A 24,833-nucleotide genomic window follows, 5' to 3' on the forward strand; every position below is an offset into this window, starting at 1 on the left:
GCTTCTTCGAAGTTTTTGGAGCTGCAAAGTATTCCATCATATTCCTGATTTGTGCCTTGTAGATAGTGAACAGGATATGGGAAGTCAGAAGGTAAGTTACTTGCTGCAGTATTTCTAGTCCCTGACCTGCTCTTGTAGCCACTGTGATTATGTGGTGAGTCCATTTGAGTTTCTGGTCAATGGTAACCCCAGGATGTTGGTAATGAGGGATTTATTGATTGTAACACCATTAAATGAAAAGGAGACGTGGTTAGATTGTCTCTCATTGATGATGGCATAGCCTGGCATTTGTGTGGTGTAAATGTTACTTGCCACTTGTCAGCCCAAATCTGGCTATTGTCCAGGTCTTGTTGCATCAGTATTTGAGGAGTTGTGAATGTTACTGAACAATGTGCAATCATTGGGAAAATCCTCACTTCTAACCTTGTGACAAGGGAAGGTCTTTGATAAAGCAGCTGAACAGGATTGGTCTAGGACACTAATCTGAGGAACTCCTGCAGACATGTCCTAGAGCTGAGATGACTGACCTCCAACAACCACAACCATCTTCCTATGTGTTTGGTATGATTCTAGGCAGTAGAGATTTTGCCCGATACCTATTGATTCCAGTTTTACTAGGGATCCTTGATGCCAACTCGGTCAAGTGCGGCCTTGATGTCAAGGACTATCACTCTCACCTCACCTTTGGAATTCATCTCTTTTGTTCATGTTTGAATCAAGACTGTAATGAGGTCAGGAACTGAGTGGCACTGTTGGAACTTAAACTGGGTGTCAATGAGCAGGTTATTGCTGAGCATGTGCTGCTTGATAGCACTGGGAGAAATTGAGGACTGCAGATGCTGGAGATCAGAATTGAGAATGCATTCCTGGAAAAGTACAGCAGGTCAGGCAGCATCCAAGGAGCAGGACAATTGATGTTTTGGGCATAAGCCCTTGATAGCACTGTTAATTGTACCTTCTATCACTTTACTGATAGAGAGTAGACTGATGGGGTGGTAATTGGCCGGATTGGATTTGTCCTGCCTTATATGTATAGGACATACCTGACCAATTTTCTACATCTTCAGGTATGTTCCCATGTTGTAATTGTACTGGAAGAGCTTGGCTGCAAAAATGACATGTTCTGATGCTCAAGTCTTCAGTGCTATTGCTGGAACGTTGTCCATAGCCTTTACAGTATCCACTGCCTCTAACCAAATCTTGAAATCACATGGAATGAACCGAATTAGCTGAAGATTGGTATGGGTGTTGCTGGGAACAACTAGAGGAGGCTGAGATGGATCACCCACTTGACATTTCTAGCTGAAGGTTGCTGCAAATGCTTCAACCTCCTCTTTTGCTCTGCTGAATCTTTGAATGAAAGACTACTGTTCCACTGCTGCAATTACTACTACTCTGAATGGGAGTCCAAGGCTCTACAATAAAGCTAAAATACCAAAATCCTTTCTAATTACTTGATGTAGCTGTGTAAAACTAAGAACATGCTAACATTATTCCTTATATAAGTAAGTTCTAATCTCTTGAAACATTAATATTTTAAAGTTTCACATGTTAAAAATATTTTGTTTTTCTGTTCTTATAATCAACCTTATGACTACCCTCATTGTTCCTACATTAACCTCTATTTATCACTGGTTGTCTAAATATTTAACCGAGGAGAAAGTGAGGACTGCAGATGCTGGAGATCAGAGCTGAAAATGTGTTGCTGGAAAAGCGCAGCAGGTCAGGCAACATCCAAGGAGCAGGAGAATCGACGTTTCGGGCATGAGCCCGAATGTTTCCTGAAGAAGGGCTCATGCCCAGAAACGTCGATTCTCCTGCTTCTTGGATGCTGCCTGACCTGCTGCGCTTTTCCAGCAACACATTTTCAGCTAAATATTTAACCTGTCTGTATTGCTTTGTAATTGTATATGTCCTCCTCATAGATTACATTCCACAACTTTACATTATATTGTCACAAAACTTAAGTGTTGAGACCTAGAGTAATCCATGCCATTAAATAAAGGTTGTAACAAGCTGACACCCAAACTTTGATTCATGCTACACACCTCACATTAGCCTGCCAACTTGAAAAATGTTTTGTTTAAGCATTCTCTGTTTCCCGATCTCTAACAAATCCTTTATCCATTCAAATAAATGATTCCCCAACTCCATAAATGCATATGTTGAGCTTTTGCGCAGCACCTTATCCAATTTCTCTTGGAAATCCACATATACTCAAATGCACTAATTCCCCTTTCTCTGCTCTACTCAAAACATTAACATATTTGTCAAACACTATTTCCCTTTCATAAAACAATACTGACCCTATCTGATATATTATATTTGTCTGTCAATTCTTAAGACATATTGATTCAGCAGGGAAACCCATGATCTACTCATTCACTGAATGGCAGTTCAGTGTTCTGTTGAATTCTAAAATAGGAATCTAGTGTTCCAATGCTGTACCTCTAGTCCTCTGAATGGGAGTTTACACCGGAACTACCATGACCTGAACAGGAGGACAGTGCATTGGAACTACACATCCTCTGAAAGGCAAATTAATACTCTACTCCAGAAACTACTGATCCCCTAAATAGAGGTCCAACTGTTAAACAGAAGTACTCAATTTTTATTTCCCATTGATTTATTAAACACGATCAGATTAACATATAACAAATCTTGAATATCACACAAACCTTGCATCATCTCAGACCATGTAAGGCTTATGGTCTGAAGGTCTGCTGTGGTGTTCTCTTCGCAAATATGGAATCCAGTTAATTTGAAATAAAAACAGAAAATGCTGGAAATACTCCAGAGAGGGAAATAAAGCATCGGTGCAGTTCATGTTTTAGGTTTATAATCTTTCATTAATTCTATTCCTCTCTCCACAGATGCTGCCTAATCTGCTGAATAGTTTAGCATTTGCTGCTTTTATTTCTAATTGATCACTCTTTTGGAGTGCAATCTTTCATGAATGCAAGTAAAGGCTTATTTACATTACTGCAGTGACTGCATATCCACATAAAAGGTCCTAAAATAACAGTTTTTCACAGTCTTTAGACAATACAACATAAATAGAGTTAGCACAGTTTCAATTTTAATGGCACAATATATACATTTTCCTTAAAAATCACAACAGTAAAATTAGCTATGATGTTCTAGTGTACCACTTGATCATTCTTCATGTGCACTAAGACTTTCAAACCCAAGCACTTTTGCATGTTGGGACAGATCAGAAAGCCAAATTTTCAATCATGGAAAATGGCACCAGGAATTTAGGGTAGGATCCAATAATGCTGGGATTCCACACCATTTTATGTTCATGCTTTAAAGTTTGGTGTAGGGAACTGTGAGCAATCTCCTCATGAAAGGACCATGTCTGGAGGAGTTTCTGGAATACAGTGGAAATTTCAGCCTTTCCATTTGTTTTGGAGTCAACAACATTTGCATCCATTGAGATTATCTGGCCAATTGAAGGCTGTAAAAAGGCCAAAATCTTTACCATAGACAGGTAACCAAAATAATCTCTGATTTTCCTTGACAGGCTAGCTCCTTCACATGGAGCAGAAGACATGAAAGACAAGTACTAATTTATTTCATTGCCATGCCTTCTTTTTGCCATTGGAATCTTACTGCACCAATCTGACATTCAAGCTGCCAATTGGAAAAGGTGCATCAGTGTGATATCTTCATTCTGAATATGCAAATAGCGTCCTTTTCTTGGTCTGGGGAGGATAGGGGATTTCACTCTATTGTGCCTGTGATGGTGGAGGAGATCACTAGAAACCTCAGGATCTTGACTTGCACAGGCAGACTGCACCAACATGTAGTGTTTCCCAGCTAAATTCAATCCTGTCCTTGCCAATTCCACACAAATGAATACACACAGACATTTTCCATTGGATAGCAGTCAAGAATGGGAATCCAGGATAAACTGATGATTGCAATAACCCATTAGCATTCTGGCCAAGATCAGCTAATTCAACATAAATTAGAAACTAAACATGTAACCTAACTGTTCCCAATGTTCAGTGTCAATTTAGAGGGTGAATTTATTTTATGAGTCACCAGGAAACCCACAATCTTGATTCCAGAGCTTTGTGCAACTAATCACATCCTCGAGGAATGACAATAACAGTTCTACACATAAAACAGCAGATCACTTTCACTTAATTGCACTTGCAATATTTCATTTAAGGGACAATGTATGCCTAAACACTGGTCAACCCTTGTATTACAGGATGATTGGGCACAGATTCTCAACTAGCTTTTCAGAAGACAGCATGAGCATAAAATTTGATAAGTCTTATATAAGACAATGTAAGTGCAGACACTCAATGAGTTTGTATTTAAAGCAGTACAAGTGCAAGAAATGATCAAGACTCATCAATATAACACTGAAAAGGCCTTGTAAAAGAAATAGTGGAAGCACATACAGTCAGTACCTTGTAAAAGAAAGAATAAGTACATACAGTGACAAAGCTTGAACAATGGAGCACTGATTGTAGCACTAAAGTTTTGTGTAATAATAGGATGGACGAAATAGCACTGACTTCAGATGTCCAACTCCTATTTGGTAGACTGCATAATTCATACAACTGGGTCTGAACCAATAGCTACTAAGAACTGCCTATGGCTTGACTAGCAACAGTTACCAGTTGCTGGTAACAATCCAGCACAGGGATTCACTTTCAGCCATCCTTCACTCTCATCTTCAAGACTTTTCATATTCATCCTAGAACAAGTGACTTGTTTGGCTACACATCCTGATATTGGGATGGAGTTCGATTCAAGTTCACTTCCACAAGTCTGAAGGCATGCAATACAGCAGCTATTTGCATTAACAGTCTCCTGAAGATATCAATTAAAGGGTTCAAGAGGTTTCTGATTCCAATGAAAATGTTCAGCAGGAAAATCATGATGGGTTGCAGTAGACTGTTGAACAACGATACCAGGAGTGGCTTCAGAAGATGATCTCCAATTACTGTTAAGAGTCCAACCAATAGGACATGGAAGACTGACCGACATAAGAAAGTTATCAACTCAATTAAAAACAAAATGACAGTGTTCACCATTATCCTTACTACTGCAAACAGACTTCTCCAACACTGCCGAATTGCATCATCAGACCTATAAAGAGTAATACAGCAAGCTGTAAGCAACTTGTTTATATCCAAATAATACTTATTGTATTCATATATCAAAAAGAACAGGGAAGAAAACGTAGGATTCTAGCAATCTCTCACTGTGCTTTAGGGGTAAGCCTTCAGAGATGGTGTAAAAGTATGATTTTAGCAGTTTATCGTGTTTATATTAAGGGTTACAGCAACCCTCCATTGAAGAATTCCCTGAAAATTCCAGGAATGAGTGCAAGCATGGTACAGAGTACTGCATTACAGATGCAAATCACCTGCTCTCAGCTTCTGATCTGCAATCTGAAACTGATAAATTGGTTCCTATCAAACCAGAAAACAATCTTCAATTGGAGAAGACTCAGTGAAAAAGAAAATGCAGAAAAAAAGACTTTCAACAGGAAGACAGTTTTTATATAGTTTTGTGAGTTAATAGGAGTAGGATTTCACACATCATTTTCTGATAAAACCACAATACTCCAGCTTTAAATGTATGCAGGAACACCACTTATGATCTAATAGGTAAAACACGTTGGCAAAAACCAAGTCAAGGTGTAAGCTATTGGGAGAGCTAGTTCAAATCTTGGTTAAGAGGTAAGGTTTAAAGAAAACCCGATAGGTGGGAAGAGGGATTTGGGAATGGAAACCCACAGCTGAGGACTTTCATGGCTGAAGTCACATTTGACAATAGGGAGGCAAATGGAAATAAAACACCAGGGGCCAGAGGAACACAAAGTTCCCAGTGAGTTACTGAAGTAAATGAATTTATAAGGGATGAGGAGTTCAAAGTTATGAAGAATTTTGAGAATTTTCAATGGGATGCTTTAGCCAACCAGGAGCAAATGTTAAAATACAAGTGACTGGAGATCAGAGTAGAGCTATCTGCAGTTGCTAGGCAGAGACTAGATGCAGGAGATATTAAGCAGGCTTTCTTACAGAGAGGATATGGAGCCAAAATCTCAGTTCAGGGTTAAATAGAATTCCAAAACTGCAAACACAGTTAGCTTCAACCTGAGACTGTAATTTTGGATGGAATCAATTACTAAAGTTTGGAGTTTGTGACAGAGTTGAAAAATGATAACTTTTGCATTCCCAATATTAACTCGGAAACATGTTTCACTGTGCCAGGTTACTATTGTATCTAATAAAAATTTGTTTCTTACCAGTCTGCCAAGTTATTAATGCAATTTTCAGTATATTCGCTCTTGGTTTCATAGAAGTACTGATGTCCAAAGTCAAAGTGATACACTTGCCTGAACAATCAAAAGTAGAAGAGGAGGAGGTTATATAAAGGAAGAATGTAAACTAGGTTTTCCTGAGCATGAGTTACTCTAATAATAACATATCACGGGGGGTTATAACTCTTAGGCATCAATGGATTATCATTGAGTCCACAGAATGCTCAACTCCTGTTTAGGGCCGAAACATTCCAGCCTTGCAGAGGCACGGTGGGAAGCTGTGGGAAACAGGAAACTTGGGAGGGGATGCATTGGAGTGGTGCCACTTTGCATTCCCAGCTCTGGCAATTTTCCAGGGTGGGCTGTGTTCTCGAATGGAATCTTTTGTTTCTGCTTTTATGACTTATTTGGGAAAGTACGCTACCACTCAAACCTCATTACTCCCAGGATCGCCACAAAAGTTAATGATTTAATCAAAGCATGCAAAGTCCCAATTTACCTGGTCTGATGGAATCAAGTTAACAGAAAACACTGACCAGGTTCCTGTACTTAACAGGAAATACTATTACAATTAGGTAAATTCTAATCTAAAGTAAACAGCTGTGAACTATCAACATATGACTCTATGGATGAATCTTCCCATGCACTGGTAGTAGCCTACTCTGAGCAAGGAATTAGCTAATGGGCAGAACACAGTAAATTGGGATAAGGGGTTATTTTTCAGGTTAGTGATCTGTGCCCAGTGGGGTTCCACAGGGATAAGTGCTGGGACTGCAAATGAGAAAGGAACCAAATGTACTGTAGCCAAATTAGCAGATGACATAAAAATAGCTGAAAAGGCAGGGTGCGAGGACGGTACAAACAGTTTACAGAGAGATACTGATAGATTAAGCAAGTGGGCAAACAGATTGGCAAATGGAGTATAATGTGGGAAAATATGAAGTTGTTGATTTGAAAGTGAGAGCAAAAGAACAGAGTATAATTTAAAAGGAGAAAAAAACTGCAGAAAGCTGCAACTCAAAGGGATTTGGGGCTACCTGTGCACCAGACACAGATGCAGCAGGTAATCAGGCAAGTTCATGGAATATTGGCCCTCATTTCAAGGGGTTGGAATGTACGAGTCGGGGAGTCTTACTGCACAAGTGGCTAATGCGACCACATCTGGAGTACTGTGAGCAGTTTTGATCTCTTTACTTAAGGAAAGGTATCATTTCATTGGAGGCAGTTCAGAGAAGGTTCAAGAGGATGATCTCTGATATGGAGGATTGTCTTATTAGCAAAGACTAAACAGGTTAGCTTTTTACCTTCTGGAATTTAGAAAAATGAGAAGTGATCTCATTGGAACATATACAATCCCTAATGGGTTTCACAGGGTAAATGCTGAGATAATATTTCCTCTAGGATTTAGGACCAGAAGGTATAATCTCAGAAAAATTAAAGGTTGAGATGAAGAGGAATTTCTTCTCTCAGAGACTGGAAAGTGTTTGGAACTCCTTGCCACACAGAGCTGTGGAGGTAAAGTACTTGTGTATATTTAACGCTGAGATAAAATCTTGATCAGTCAGGAATCAAAGGTTATGGGGAAAATGCAGGAAAATGAAGAAAGTCAGATCAGCCATGATCTTACTGAGTGGCACATCAGGCTCGAAGGCTGTCAGCCTACTCCTGTCCTTATTTCGCACTGTCTTATGGTCCAAGATACTGGTAGCAGGAGCCTATAGGACCCTAACAGTAACTAGTTGGTGGAATAGAGAATAAATCAGCGAAAAATAAGAGCATGTAACAAAAGCAGTAATCCGTCATGGATGACTGATACCTTCTTGTAGACTGGGATTGCCAGATTGGCAATGAAAGAATTCATAATGTGTATTCAGACCAGTTTCTGAGAACAATATGTTGTGGGTCCAAACAGTGGTCTAGCTATTTTGGATCTGGCATTTTGTTATGAGGCAGGTTTAATAAATTATATCAAAGTAAAGCATCTCCTCGGAAACAGTGACAGTAACATAATAAATTTAACATTCAGTTTGAGAGGGAAGTAACGGTGTTAAGCTAAATAAGGGCAATTGCGAAGGAATGAGCAACCTACGAAAGGAGTTTAGTAATAAAGAAGGTTGAGGAACAATGGCAGACATTTAAGAAAATAGATCATGACTCACAGAAAAGATATATTCCAGTGAGGATGAAGAATTCTAGGAAGAGGAAAAATCAAACATGGTTGACCAGGGAAGTTAAGGATGGCATCAGAGTGAAAGAAAAGAAAACATACAATGTGGAAAAGATTAGTGGTATATTAGAGGTTTGGCAAAGTTTTTAAACTAACAAAAGACTGCTAGAAATGGGGATAATAACTTTGATGGTAAACTTGGAAGTAATATCAAGATAAACAGCAAGAGCTTATTTAAATATCAAAAAAGGAAGAGAGAAACCAAAATGAACAGAATAGTCCTTTAGGGTGGAAAGCAGGAAATGGTAAAACACTTGAATAAATACTTTGCAGCAGTCTTCATAATAGAAGGTATTAATACCATTCCAAAATTACTAAATACACAAGAGGCAAAAGGTGGAAAGGAAAAAATACAATAACTAAATTGATGAAAAGTGTTACGGAAACTAATGGAGCTAAAGACAGATAATTCCCGTGGACCTGATGGGATGCATCTAGGGTATTAAAGGTAGCTGCTGCAAAAATAGTGGATGCACTGCTTAACATCTCTCAAGAATCCTTCGATTCTGCATAAGTTTCAGAGGATTGGAAAACTACCAACATGACCACATTTATTTGAAACAAGGAGACAAAAAGCAGGCAACTATAGGCCAATCAGGTTATCATTTGTTCTTGGGAAACCATTAGAGTCTATTATAAAAGATGTAATAGCAGAACATTTAGAAATGCGTAATATGATCAAGCTGAGTCAGCACTGATTCATGAGGATAAATGATGCCAGACAAATTTGTCAAAATTCTTTGAGGAGGCAATAAGAAGGTGAGGTAAAGGGGAGCAGTGAATGTAATATATTTGGATTTACAAAAGGCATTTGATAAGGTACTAGACATGAAGCTACTCACTAAGAGGTCATGGTGTTGTTAGTAGCATATTAGCATGGATAGGGAATTGCCTAACTAATAAAAAATAGAAAGTTGGGGTAAGAGTGGCTTTTTCAGGATGGCCCGCTGTAACTAGTTGTATGCCAAAGTAATCAGAGCTGGGGCTGATTTCACTATTCTCCCTATCTTAGTATCATCTGCAAATTTAGAGATTTTGCCCTCAATATCCATTTCCAAATTGTTTATATAGATCAGAAAAAGCAAGGTTCCCAACACCGATCCCTGGGGAACACCACTTGCAACTCATTTCCAGTGTGAGAAATGTCCATCTATAACAACCCTCTGTTTCCCATCTTTTAGCCAATTTCTCATCCAAGCTGCTAAGGATCCATGAATCCCAAATATTTCTAATTTGCTAACCAGCCTGCCACGTGGCACTATATCAAATGCTTTCGGAAAGTCTGCATGTACAACAGCCACTGCACTATTCTCATCTACTACCTATGTCACCTCATCAAAGAACTCAATTAAATTTGTCAGAAATGACCAGCCCTTGACAAAGACATGTTGACTGTCTAATATTAACTTATTTTTAACTTATAACTCAAGGAAGATAGCCTTTGCTCAGGGAACTCCGATACAGTAGGTCAAGGGCAGTTTCTGATACCAGGCCAGGCCCTGCTCAGAGTTGTCAGAGTCCGGATCCTCTCCTCATAAGGCAAGAGGAGCCAAATAATGGGCAGCACACCACTTGTCTTCACTTTGCCTTAGATGGGTTTTTTCCTCCTGGAATGAGAGGCAGGTATTACAGGAGATGAAACCGCGCGGCACAACTATTACTGTTCGTGTAGGTGGGGAGATGAACCGAGCGAGTTAATATGCAGTACAAGCTGGATTACTGGCATCAGGGGTTGGGATAGGTGTGAGCAAGTGGGGGAAATGCTGCAATAGTGAGAAAGGTAGAGCATGAACTTTAGTGGGAGGTGCGTCCAGTAGCAGAGATAGAGTGAGAATGAGGTTGTGGAGATAAGATGGTGGAGAAGGCATGGTCTGGTGATGTGGCCTCCATTACTGATCCGCTTGGAGAACAATCTCCCATGTCAGCACCAGCTGAACCTCCAGGACCTTGCAAAGGACTTTTAAAGATAGCATGGGCACAAGAGATACCAATGAATTCCATGATATTCGCTAAGGGGCGAGTTGCTCTGGAAATGATGTATGGTAAGATGAGATTGGATATGGGAGATGCCATATTGTCATGGTTGGTAATTAACAAAATGGGTTTCGTAAGGTACTGAAAGAGAATTCACTAGGTCTCAGTAACAAACTCTCCAAAAAATTAAACGCTGGTCAGACTTTGCCAAAAAACATATGATTCCTTGTCATAACTTGCAGAATTGAGGTTTGTTTCAAAATTTGAACCTTGGGAGGACTGCATTAGTGAAACGGCCATCTTTCAAATGAGATGCTATGGCCCTATCTATCCATTCAAGTATCATGCAGGTATTCAACGCCTTGGAGTTCTCCCATGAACCAATAAACATTCATCCCATAACAAACAATGTTAAATCATATTTATTAGATATATAAATCATGTGCTTCACAAAAAATGGCTGCCTATGTTTGCTTATACAACAGTCATGAAAATGAACAATTTATTTGTTATTGTTTTATTTGAAAAATGAATGATTGCTTGCCTTTGTTCTATTTGAATTATGTTTGGAAAAAACTCCACGATGCTCCAAGACACAAATTTTCTATTACATTTCAGAAAAAATAAATTTGAAGGTTTCTCCTTTAATTGTTTAGGCATGGCAGTCTAATATTCATATTCTGCCAAGATTTTCTGGGTAGCATTGGCAAACCAGGTACAACCTCATGAAATGGTAACCTCAATAATCAAAATATGTAAATTAAGATAATCGAAAAATAGCTCTTCAAGATTTCTAGTCAGAGCTGTCACTATTTTCTTTGGCGGCTTGCTCCTGTGTAGGATTGTCCTTAGGAAGCAAGAATGTTGATATACTACCTTGGAAACAAATAGACTTTGTAGTTTCTGTAGATAAATGTTTTGCGTTTTGTCATTGCTGGTAGACACCACATACAGTACTCATTTCTGTTAATTCCCATCTTTACATTCCATATTTTATAGAACATGATCAGTCTATTACTCTTCCTATTTTGCTACAGCAATTCACATACCAAATATTTGACCAAGATTGTGACACTGATCTACTTTCCATACTAATACATGGAGAACATCTTTCAATTACTCTAATGTTACTTGTATCTCTTTCTCAAAAAGGACTCCACACACAATGTGCAAATTCTAGGGCTAGATGAAACCGTACTTGGTAAGCTATAACTCTGACATCTTTGCTGCAATACCAAAAACATGCCCACAGAAACCCAATCCTATCTGCTGAAAATGACATCCCCACTGAAGATTGTTTTTGAGTTGACCCCATGGCCTAGAATTTTTTGGCAAGCTTTGCCAACCGTTACAATGTTGTAATTACAGTGCTGTTCTGAATTTAGTTCGGCAGGAAATTTGCAGTAATCTGATTTACAACAGGTTTACAATAAAATATTAGTGCATGCAAAATTTCTTAACTGTTCACACAGATTCTAAGATACTTTTGCAGAAACATTCTCTGCTCACTTAAAACTTTCTATTGCAAAAGAACAGTATGTACAATATTTCCTTATTTATACAAATACTGTACTAGTTTAAACCACTTCAAGTATATGGGCAAACATGGCCAAGAGTTACCTGATTTAATGAAAAGATATATATCAAAGCTCCTTAGTGGCTTCCTCCTTTTAAAAAAAGTTTACCGAGACCTTATGACAAAATGTCAGGAAGCCCAGTTGGACAACTGAGAGATCAAAATTAAATTTAACTGAGTTTCACTCTGTCTTTCTCTACAACTTTTGCTGGTTCTAGCTCGATCTCTAAATGATCCTGTAATGTTCAAGAGTCAGAATGCACTTGTGGAGTACAAGAGCAGTAAAATTATCCTGAACTTATATAGGTATGAGTTGGAACTCAGGGCAAAACGCAGAAGACATTTATGAGAAAGGTTCCAAGAGTGAGAAACTTTAGTTATGGAGTTAGATTGGAGTATTTGGGACTTTTGTTCTTGGAGAGGGGAAGGCCTCCTTCTACATCATAATTCTTCATGAATCTGAATTGCATTCCCAACACACATTTCCTGATTGATGATGTAAATGTTGAAGTAATTGCTGCATAAGTGTGATTAAGGAAATTTGCTGTTACCCAAAATAAAGTCATGAAACTGTGGAAAAAATAAAAGATCAAGTCATAGAGGAGACACTAGTGTAAGACGATGACAAAAGAAGAAACAGTGACATAAAGAAAAGCTTCTTTACATAGCAAATGGTTAGGATCTAGAATGCACTGCCTGCAAAAAGTGCAGGCATAATCATCTGAGGCTTTCACCATAAGATTGGATGATTGTTGGAAGGAAAATAAAGAATGTATAGGGCTAAAAGGAAACGGTGGCAAGAGTGGGACTAGGTGTGCTGCTTTTGCAGGGAGTGGATATGGACACAATGGATTGAACAACCTACTTCTGTGCTGTATCCATTTCATGATTCTATGATAAAAATTACCAAATAACTGGCTGTAGTTCAGTTCCATAAAAATGTTGCTTTGTGTTTAGGGTAGCATCACTATGAAATCTTTGTATTCTTATCTTAAATCAGTTGACCACTAATCATTGTTTGGCTAAGTAAGAGGCAGTTTGAAAAGTACCTAGTTACTTTTCTTAATGCAAACATGCAGCATACAATACTAGTATCCACACACCTGTTGTCTTTATAACTAGCCACATCTTTCAAAATTCGAACAACTACATTTTCTTCAGAAGTTACTCCTACATTTGTGGGATGACTGGATTCCTCAGTAAAACCAGGGCTTGTTTGTCCAAGCTGTGAAAGACAGAAGAATGTCTTAAAACAAGTTCACAAATTTACAATCAAGATTCAGTATTATGAGAAGGTGATACGTGACACTGCAATTTTCAATCCTAACCACATCAGTAACAAAATAATGCATCGTCAGCCACTAAGGCACTTACATCCCAATTTCTTTAATGGTGGACCTAATTAAGTTTCTGTCTAAGGTGAAAGTAATCCAAACCAAACAGGATAGTCAAAGATAAGATTGATGGTTTGTAGCTCATCTTGACGAAGGGTATGAGAACTGGTGTTAATGTATCATGCTAATTATGGGAAAAAAAATAAACTGCAAATACTAGCAGTGAATTCTATTGTTAAGTGTGTGACAGAGGATCTCTGAAGACTGAATCTTCAAGAGAAAGGGAAAGAAATTTGTTGGTACAGGAGTTGTATAGTGTCACAGCAACACTTAAGCGACATACTGTTGTTTGCCCATAGTAGTGACGAGGTCCAATGATAGGATACACTTGAATTATTTTGAAATAATTGAAAACATCATAAGAATTTTTTTAAAAAGTGTTTTTTCTAGCAAGCATATTTTATTATCTTATCGTTTTCAATTGACACCAAAATGTTATGCCTTCTAATTCAGAAAGATGTGCAAACAAAGGAATTATTATGTGTAGATTAACTATCTTCATAAAATGAAATTTGTCAGCAGGCTCATTTTACATATTACAAATGCAAAAGTCAAGGTTGCAGTTAATCCAGTAAAATTTAGTGTTATCCCCATACACATCAATTTTACATATTATAATTCATTATCTCAAAATAACACCATTATTGTCCTTTCCACAATTGGTAAGAAATCTATTGCTGCCAGCATTTCATCCTTACACTCTAAATGTCTACAGAGACGGAAATATATTATTGAACTGTTGAGCATTTCTCACAGAAATGCACTTATGGGATCTAGGCATAGCTGGCTAGACCTGTTTCATTGTCCATCCTAATTCTCTTGGAGAAGGCAGTGGTGAGCTGCAGTCCTTTAGGTATATTTCTTGAAGTCCTTTAGGTAATTTTCCAAGTCAGGATGGTGTGAGGCATGGAAGGTAACTTGCAAGAGGTAATGTTCTATTCTGATTGACACATGTTGCAGATTTTGAATGTGTTGTTAGAGATGCCTTAGGTGAAAGACTGGAGTGCATCTTGTGGATGGTGTACATTGCTGCCACAATGCATCAGTAGTGAATGGAATGAATGCTGCAGATGGTAGACTGGGTGCCAATCGAGCTTTGGATGGTGTCAAGCTTCTTGAGTTGTTAGAGCTGCACCTATTCAAGCAACTGGATCTTATTCTATCACACTCCTGACTTATGTCTTGTCAAGTGTATATAAGCATTGACAAGATAGGAATTCTTAGGTTTATGACCTCCACCTCTAGCCACAATGTTAATATAGCTTGACTAAATCAGTTTCTAGTCAATGCTAATTCCAAGGATGTTGATAGTGGGAAATTCAGAGTATGTAATGCTATCGAATGTCCTGTGGCTAAAGATGGTTGCAAATCAGCATCATCGTTTGCACTGGTGTGATGGATTCTCCCTTTATTGAAGATAGGATATTTGTGGAGCCTTTTTGTCCTGTTAATTGTTTACTTGTCCACCTTGTTACCTGTGAAATATTTTGACCAGTTTATTACTCTCAAAACACATTTACCCAGGTGCTTATATTTTATGAGACAAACAAAGATTATAGCACCGAATGAGGTAAAGCCAGGTCACTAAGTGCACCCATCCCCCTTTCAAGATATGACTGCGCCATGGTGCCAAGGAACCTGGCTGAAACTGGGGAATACAGAAACATAATGTCTCTCCCTGTTGTTCTAGCTGGGTACCTCTAAATGGGTTCTGGATCATAACAACTCTCCCATTGTTAAGGTCAAGCATGCAAGACAGATCCGAACTGATCCTTGTTAGCTTTTAACCTGCAGCGGTCAGATCTGATCCATTAGTTGTGGAGTAACTTATCCCTGTCAACTGCATTCTGCTTCTGCAGTTTTGCATCCAAGTAATCCTGTGCTGTAACTTCAGCAGAGTGACAGCTCATTTTTATGAATACCTGGTGATGCTCATGCCATGCCCTGCTGCACCCTTCACTGAATCACCAGCTTGATGGTAATGTCAGAGTGGAGGACATGGTGGATGTTCAGTCTTAAGTTGTTAGATCTGTTCAAAATCTATCCCAATTAAGATAATTGTGCTGCACAACATAATGGAGGATATCCTCAAGGTGAAGATTGCACTTATCTCTGCAAAGATCGTGTAATTCTCACTCCTACCAATACAGTCATGTACAGATGTATGTGTATCGGGTAGAAGTCAAGTTGGATTTACCCAGCTACCTGCTACAAACTAAGTCTCGTAGCTATATCCAGTTCAGTCCATAGTGGTGCTACTGAACCACTTGATGATGAACATTGAAGTCCCCCATAATTAGAACATTCTGTGCCCTTGCTGTCCCAAATTAGAGATCAATATGGAAGAGTACTGATTCATCAGTCGAGAGAAAGGTGTAGTTTGGTAATCAATAGCAGGTTTCCTAGCCCATGTTAACCTGATGCCATGTGAATTAACCGTAATTGGGTAATGTTAGAAATGTGACAAGTTTTAAGCAACTGAAGGGGGCAGCATGGTCAAAAAACAAAAGAGAAGGTCTGGGAAAACCAGAGGGATTTAATGACACAATTCCAGCTCTAGTACTGAAAATCTGTATTCAGAACTAGCTATGCCCTGAGCCAAGCTTTTTCAGTACAGATACAAACTGGCATTGGCATAGCAATGTGGATGATCGCTTGGGTATGTATCATCCACAAAAAAGCAAGTTAAATCCAACCCGACCAATTAACACCCCGCCAGTTGACATCTCAATCAGCAGTAACGTCAGGGAAGGGGTCATCAATAGTGATACCAAGAGGCACTTGAAAAGAATAACCTGCTCACTGATGTTTAGTTTGGATTCTGATGGCACTATGTAGGTCCCAAACTCATTACAGCCTTCGCTCAAACATGGACATAAGAGCTGAATTCAAGAACTGGGGTAAAACTGGCAGTCCTTAACATCAAGGAGAAAGTGAGGTCTGCAGATGCTGGAGATCAAAGTTGAAACTTTATTGCTGGAACAGCACAGCAGGTCAGGCAGCATCCAGGGAACAGGAGATTCGACGTTTCGGGCACAGGCCCTTCTTCAGGCCCTTCTTCGGGCACAGGCCCTTCTTAGTCCTTAACATCAATGCAGTATTTAAAAGATTATGGCACCAAGGAGAGTTAATATAACTGGAGTCAAGGGGAATCAGGAGGAAAGCTCTCCACTGGTTAGAGTCATTCCTAACACCTAAGGTGGTTGTGGTTGTGGTTGTTGGGAGTCAATCATTTCAGTCCAAAGACATAAGTACAGGATTATTCAGGCTTGTATCTTAGGTCAAACCATCTTCAGATGCTCCACCCACTACCATCCTTCCAACACAAGATTAGAAATGGGGACATTCGCCGATTGTGGTGTGACTTTCCGCACCATTTGTGACTCATTACATATCAGTCCACATCCACATGCAGTTAGACCTGGACAAATTCCAGGCTTGGGATAGCAAGTGGCAAGTATGACATAAGTCACACAAGTACCAGGCAATGACAATCTCCAATAAAACTTAATCTGACCATCACCCCTTGATGTTCAATGCATTACAATAAATGAATCACAATTATCAACATCCTAGAAGTTAGTATTGATCAGAGATTGAACTGGATCAGCTATAAAAATACAGTGCCTAAAATAACAGGTCAAGGTTAAAATTCTGTACCAAGTAATTCACCTCCTGTTTCCCTAGATCCTGTCAACTATCAGCAGGGCACAGGTCAGGAGTGTGATGAAATAACCAACATTTGCCTAGTTGGCAAGCTCCAACAAGAAGCTTGACACCATTCAGGACAAAGATGTCTGCTTAACTAGCATCCCATCAATCACCATCAATATTCAACCCCCTCACCGCTGATGCATAATACCACCCACAAAATACACTGCAGTAACTCACTGAGCCTCCTTGGGGACCTTCCATACCTGCAACTTCTAAATGTAATTCAATTCCAAAGCAGATTTGCTGATTCTTTTCAAGACAAAATGTGAATAGCACATTTTACGTTAGACACCAATTTTTCAATTACCTCAACAATCTGGAGGTGAAGCATAATTTTACCAGGCTCTCTAAGTCATGTTTGGCAGTACAGGCTTGAAACAATTAGGAAAAAAGACTTTAGACAGGGATGCTGAACTGTTCTCATCTCTTCCCACCTTTCCCAGAGATATCTTCTCTGCAAATAAGAGCAATCTGCCTGGCAGCAATAGAAAGCCCATTGAGCTTGTTAATGAAGTAATCATCTAGTACTTTGAGGTCTGTGGAATATTACTGGTGATACAGTGTCTACAGCTCAACAACTCACAGGAGACAAGATAAAATGGAAGCTTGATGCAACAAGACAATGATGTGCTTGTGGTCACGTACACGCAGAAGTTTACAATATCATGGTTATTAGCTGGACATGGGTGTCAATGAAAGCGCTAGTAGTGAAAATGCAGATGTTATTTCTTCTAACTGTTTAGTGCCTTCATTTCCTCCTGCTCCTTCTCATCCCATGCACCTCAATGTAGATACAATGAATGTTGCTGTCGTGGTAATCATGCACTCTGAATCTTCGTCCTGCCTCCTCAACCATCCACCACCTATTCAGATTATGATCCTACACTATTAAACAGATGCCTCAGAGAAGATTGCATCGGCAGTCCTGCTGCTTTTGATGCAATTTGCAACTCAAAATGGTTTCACTATGCACAAAGGAAAAAAAAACCTAAGATGGAAACATTTATCTTGAGTTAAAATCCAGACAGATTAATTGGGTGATTGTTTCTGTGATCATCTTAAACGTCTCATTATGAAATGTATTTTGAGCCATCTCAATCTAGTACCAAAAGGGTTTTACACCACAGGTAAACCTACATTTAGGACTAAATGTACAATTTGGATCAAAAAGAGCACAGGATGGATGCTGTCAGAAATGGGGGGAAAAAAATGAATAGGTGCAATCCCAATTTAGTTACTAGTGAACTTAACACAAAAAGTGCTATTTGTTCAGCCTCACTTAGAAGCACTAGGCAATGGCAAAAATCACCAACACTGGTGCAACCGGAACCAGTGGATTGAGGCAAATGGCAATTTCAGAGCAGAGGACATTTACTCTGCAAATTACCATGCTTTACTTAACGTACGTGTTTCCAATATTGACTAGAATCCCTGAAATGAGAAGTGCTTATTTTTCAACACTACATCTATCAACTTGATACGCATGATAAACAAGTTTCTACAAATGATAGTGTCGTACCTCTGTCACATTCTCTTCTCTCTCAGACTGAGTCATATTTGTCGCCTTTCTTTCTTTCTCCCATTGCCCAACAAGTAGTTGGCTAGACACAGAGTTTTGCTTGCTGAGCATGTGGCTGGAAGTTTGGCTTGACTGGTGATGGATTTTGAGGCTACGCAAGTTCTTCTTTAAAGTTTCTAAACATTTTGTTTTAAAATTGAGAAACTAAGTCAACAATCAGCTGTCATGAAACATTCTTTAATTCAACAAACTTTTGGTTAACAAGCATAAACCTCCTAAAATAACTCATTATCTTTTGGTGACTGACAAACATGGACATTTTCTGTCTTATCCACCACCAAACTCTTTCCCCACCTTCCATTAGATGTACCTTCTCCTAATCAAGGAAACACAAAATATGTTCCTTTAAATACAAATAAATGCAGAATCCTCTGATAGTTTCATAAATAAATATCACTGGGCCTCACACTTCTTATGGTCCAAACGTGATCACAGCTGCAACAAATGCACCATTCGACCTCAGTTTCCCTGGTTAATTAAATTCAAAAAAATTCAAACCCAAGTGTTCCCGCTTTTTGCTACTCATTGAGTCTTGCTGGAAAAGTGCTTGCTTGGGACTGTCAGATGGGAACAGTTGGAAGCTCTCCATGCTCCCACGGCATAGTGATATCTACTGTTTACATGAAGGTTTCTTAGGTAATGAACAGGAGGATAACAGATGACTGTAAATCATGCCATAGCATAAGTCTACAAGAGGAGACGGCTGAAAATTGGAAAGGAGAGATAGAAATGTTTACTTGTGACTTTATTTGTCAGATCAAAATTAAAATATCAACTCCCCTCCACAAATACAGGTGTTAATAGATTTCAATCTTCATACAGATGGCTTTTTTCACATTTGAGCTGGAATCTGAGGTCTGTAGTTAACCATAGGCTTCAAGACCCTAACAACAGAAGGTATTGGGTCCCATATACACATTTGACAGGAAGTCCACCAGGAGACAAGGATATGACAGGAAGTCCACCAGGAGACAAGGATATTACAGAAAAAGCTCAGGGATTGAGAGGGTGTCTTGACAAAGAGGACACCTGTCAGGCAAGCAATAAAATGAAAAATCAGACATGTCAAGCAGGCAGGTGTGGCTGGACAGTTCATTGGCACCATAGGTAGAGCCTTTCCTGCCTATTCTTGGGGCTTGGAGTCTTTAGATCTACTGTGCCTGCAGATTGTCACAAGTAAGTCATCTATGTGAAACAGGAGGGGACCAATGTGAAATAACTCCAGCGCCAATATCCCGTCACCATGTTACCATTTACATATGGAGAATCCTTGACACTGATCCAGCTCTCAGAGTCAAGATGATGTCTAACACTCTTTTTTTCTTTGAATGGTAATAGGGCTTATGTTTTCTCTACATCACACATGGATGTGTGTGCAGTGACACAAATACACCACATTGTGCAAAAAATCTTTGTTCAATATTTTTACCATCAGAAAAACACCCATGTGGCCAGAGAGTCAGTAACAAGTAAAGCCTGACACTCTGTTCTTATGTCAGCCAGGGCCTTCTGATTGGGGCTGTTAATCTGATCCAATCAGGGAACTCATTCTATGAGGTCCACGTGGCTGGCCTCGTTACAATCACGACAAATGTGTTGAAGCTAAATATGATACATTAAGGAAAGTTGGAAATTTGTCAAGAGGAAATGGAAAGTCTGCAAAGGAGAATATGCAGGTTAAAGGAGTGGGCAAAAAATTTGCCAAATGGAGTATAATGTGGGAAAAGGCAAACTTGTCCATTTTAGCAAGAAGAATTTTTCTATTTAAATAGAAAATTTAATCTTTTCTTCGGTGGCAGTTGAGGTGGGAGAAGCGATTGCAAAGACCAGAGGCCCAATGCGGAGGAAGAAGATACATTTAAAGTATATAAACTTACCTCAGGGGTTCAGCTATCTTCATTTTCTCAGCAGCAGTTGAAGTGGGAGGAACGACAGTGAGGACCAGAGGCCCGAAGGGAAGGTAAGTTTAAAGTATATAAACTTCGCTCATGTATAGGCAGAGCACACAGGATTGCTGGGTAAGTGAGGCTTTATATTTGGGTGGGTGCTTTACCTGAAACACTACTCGGGTGGTGTCTCCCACCGGTCCTCCTCCTTTAACCAAAAAAAGGTCTGTGCACTGGATTGATAAGTGGACTAGTTTTCTTTTAAATTTTCAGTAGCCTTATTGGCAATTTGGAATCGTGGGAATGGAAGTTAGGGCAGTTAAATGTTCTTCCTGCAGAATGAGAGAAGTAAGGGTCACCACCAGTGTCCCTGCTGATTGAATCTGCGGGAAGTGCACCCAACTTCAGCTCCTCAAAAACTGCACTAGAGAACTGGAGCTAGAGCTGGACGAACTTCAGATCATTCAGGAGGTGGAGCAGGAAATTGAGAGGAGTTACAGGGACGTAGTCACACTTCAGGTACAAAAAGAAAGTAGATGGGTTACTGTCAGGGGACGGAAAGGAAGCCAGCAGGTAGTGCAGGGATCCCCTGTGGACATTCCCCTCTACAAGTATGCCATTTTGAATACTGTTGGGCGGGTGGGGGGTGAACGACTTACCAGAGGTAAGCAATGGGGCACAAATGGCCCAGAGTCTCTCCCTGTTGCTCAGAAGGGAAGGGGGAAAAGAGAAGCACAGCACTAGTCATTGGGGACTCCATAGTTAGGGGGACAGATAGCGGTTCTGTGGGAACGAGAGTGTCACGGTTTGTGTTGCCTCCCAGGTGCCAGGATTCGTGATGTCTCGAATTGGGTTTTCGGGATTGGGGACTCCATAGTTAGGGGGACAGATAAGCGGTTCTTTGGGAACGAGAGTGTCACGGTTTGTGTTGCCTCCCAGGTGCCAGGATTCGTGATGTCTCGAATTGGGTTTTCGGGATCCTTGAGGAGGAGGAGTTGGGCAGCCCCAAGTCGTGGTCCACATAGATACTAACGGCATAAGTAGGAAGAGAGATGGGGATTTAATGCAGTATTTCAGGGAGCTAGGGTGGAAGCTTAAGGCTAGAACAAACAGTTGTTATATCTGGTTTATTGGCTGTGCAATGTGCTAGTGAGGTGAGGAATAGGGAGAGAAGAGTTGAACACGTGCCTACAGGGATAGTGCAGGAAGGAGGGTTTTGGATTCCTGGGATAATTGGGGCTATTATTGGGGTAGGTAGAACTTTTACAAACAGGATGGTCTTCATCTGAACTCGAGGGCTACCAATATCCTGGGGGAGAAATTTGCTAATGCTCCCTAGGTGGGTTTAAGCTAATTCAGCAGGGGGGACGGGAACCCAAATTGTTGTATGAGTACCCAGGAGGTTGAGCAGTGAAGTCTGAAATAAGGTTTCAAGGTCGCTAGAGGGCACCAGCAAGCAAGAGGTTGATTTGAAGTGTATCTCCTTCAACACCATGAGCATCCAGAATAAGGTGGGTGAACTTGCAGCATGGGTTGGTACCTGGGATTTTGATGTAGTGGCCCTATAGGAGACCTGGATAGAGCAGGGACAAGAATGGTTGCTGCAGGTTCATGGATTTAAATGTTTCAGTAAGAACAGAGAAGATGGTAAAAGGTGGGTAAAATGTTGGAAAAGGTTATAAGAGATAGGATTTATAAACATCTAGAAAGGAATAAACTGATGAGGGATAGTCAACACTGTTTGGTGAAGGGTAGGTCGTGTCTCACAAACCTTATTGAGTTCTTTGAGAAGGTGACCAAACAGGTAGATGAGGGTAAAGCAGTTGATGTGGTGTATATGGATTTCAGTAAGGTGTTTGAGACGGTTCCCCACAGTAGGGGATTGCACAAAATACAGAGGCATGGAATTGAAGGTGATTTAGCAGTTTGGATCAGAAATTGGCTAGCTGAAAGAAGACGGAGGTTGGTGGTTGACAGAAAATGTTCAATCCTGGAGTTCAGTTACTAGTGGTGTACTACTAGGATCTATTTTGTTTGTCATTTTTATAAACTATCTGGATGAGAGCGTAGAAGGATGGGTTAGTAAATTTGCGGATGACACTAAGGTCGGTAGAGTTGTGGTTAGTGCTGAAGGATGTTGTAGGTTACAGAAGGACATAGACAAGCTGCAGAGCTGGGCTGAGAGGTGGCAAATTGAGTTTAGTGGGGAAAAGTGTGAGGTGATTCACTTTGGAAAGAGCAACAGGAATGCAGAGTACTGGGCTAATGGTAAGATTCTTGGTAGTGCAGATGAGCAAAGGAATCTGTGTCCACGGGCATAGATCCCTGAAAGTTGCCACCCAGGTTGATAGGGTTCTTAAGAAGGCATACATTGTTAGCTTTTATTGTTAGAGGGATGGAGTTTCAGAGCCACAAGGTCATGCTGTAGCTGTACAAACTCTGGAATGGCCGCATTTGGAGTATTGCGTACAGTTCTGGTCACCGCATTATAGAAAGAATGTGAAAGCTTTGGGAAGGGTGCAGAGGAGATTTATTAGGGTGTTGCCTGGTATGGAGGGAAGGTCTTATGAGGAAAGATGGAATGTCTTGAAGCTGTTTTTGTTAGAGAGAAGAAGGTTGAGAGGTGCCTTAATCAAGTTGTATAAGACAGAGGGTGAGATAGGGTGGACAGTGAGAGCCTTTTTCCCTCGGATGGCTATGGTTAGCATGAGGGCCCATAGCTTTAAATTGAGGGGTGATAGATATAGGACAGACGTAAGAGGTAGTTTCTATATTCAAGAGTAGTAGGGGCAAGGAACGGACTGCCTGCAACAGTAATGGACTCGCCAACTTTAAGAGCATTTAAATGGTCATTGGATAGACATATGGACGAAAATGGAATAGTGCAGGTTAGATGGGCTTCAGATTGGTTTCACAGGTCGGTGCAACATCAAGGGCTGAAGGGTCTGTACTACACTGTAATGTTCTATGTTCTACATGAAAAGAGATTGCAAGACTTGGTGATACAGAGGCATCTAGCAGTCCTGCCAATGAAGTACAAAGTTAGTATACAGGTACAGCAATTAATTCTGAAGGCAAATAGTGTGTTTTTTTTTAACAAGAGGAACTCAATATAAAAAGAATTTTACTGCAGCTGTACAGGCAATGGAGAGACCACATCTGGAGTACGGAGTACAGCTTTGCTTTTCTCATTTGAAAAGCACAGATGATGGAGCTTTCCCATTTTCATTTGAAGTTTTTCAGTGAGTGAGATTCATAGTGACTAGTCCACCATGGCTTAGAATGAATTTTCTCATACAATGATCCCCTCTTTCTCTTTAATTTTTTCTAAAGACCAATTGCATAATTAGTCATGGGTCATGGGCATCACTGGTTGGGCTGGAATTTATTGCTCATCCCTGGTTGCCCTCGAGAAAATGGTGGTGAGCTGCCTGCTTGCATCGCTGCAGACTAATGCTATATGTAGACTCGTAACACCATGAGGAAAGCAGTTCCAGTATTTTGACCAAGGGATTAGAGAAGGAATGGCAATGCAATTCCAAAAAGGATTGTGAGTGCTTTGAAGAGGATCTTGCAGGTGATGGTGTTCTCACGTATCTGTTGCCTTTGTCCTCCTCGATGGAAGTGGTCAAGGCTTTGGAAGGAACTGTCCAAGGATCCTTAGTGAATTTCTGCAGTGCATCTGATAGTACATACTACAGCTACTGAGCATCAATTGTGGAGAGGGTGGATGTTTGCGGATGTGGTGTCAATCTAGCAGACTCCTGTTGTTGCAGCTGCAGTCATCTGAGGATATATTCCATTATATTGTGCACTTGTGCGTTGTAGATGGTGGACAGGCTTTGAGAGTCAGCAGGGAAGTTACTTGTTGCAATATTCCTAGCCACTGCTCGGCTCTTCTGTACACATATGGCTAATTCAGTACAGTTTTTGGTCAATGGTAATTCCCAGGATGTTGATAGTGATGGATTTAGTGATAGAAGAATACAGCGCAGTACAGGCCCTTCGGCCCTCGATGTTGCGCCGATCCAAGCCCACATTAGCCCACTATCCTCCATATGCCTATCCAATGCCCGCTTAAATGTCCATAATGAGGGAGAGTCCACCAAGTCCACCAGCAGGGCATTCCATGAACTCACGACTCGCTGAGTAAAGAACCTACCCCTAACATCTGTCCTATACCTACCCCCC

The 24,833-nt window shown here is 40.2% G+C and overlaps 1 protein-coding gene across 3 annotated transcripts in view; it reads right to left on the minus strand.

The window, feature by feature from the left end:
* Nucleotides 1-2,621: 2,621 nt before the first annotated feature.
* LOC122561786 overlaps nucleotides 2,622-24,833 on the minus strand; it is a 78,410-nt gene continuing 56,198 nt past the window's right edge. For all 3 annotated transcript variants that reach the window (XM_043713946.1, XM_043713945.1, XM_043713944.1), the window contains exons 8-11: nucleotides 18,697-18,872; nucleotides 13,173-13,294; nucleotides 6,278-6,367; nucleotides 2,622-5,112 (exon numbers count right to left, since the gene is read on the minus strand). In XM_043713946.1, coding sequence (XP_043569881.1) covers nucleotides 4,740-5,112; nucleotides 6,278-6,367; nucleotides 13,173-13,294; nucleotides 18,697-18,872 — 761 coding nt within the window. In that variant the 3' untranslated portion in view covers nucleotides 2,622-4,739. The remainder of the gene's footprint in view (nucleotides 5,113-6,277; nucleotides 6,368-13,172; nucleotides 13,295-18,696; nucleotides 18,873-24,833) is intronic.

Source organism: Chiloscyllium plagiosum, chromosome 23 (genome assembly GCF_004010195.1).
Source record: "Chiloscyllium plagiosum isolate BGI_BamShark_2017 chromosome 23, ASM401019v2, whole genome shotgun sequence".
Lineage (NCBI taxonomy): Eukaryota > Metazoa > Chordata > Chondrichthyes > Orectolobiformes > Hemiscylliidae > Chiloscyllium > Chiloscyllium plagiosum.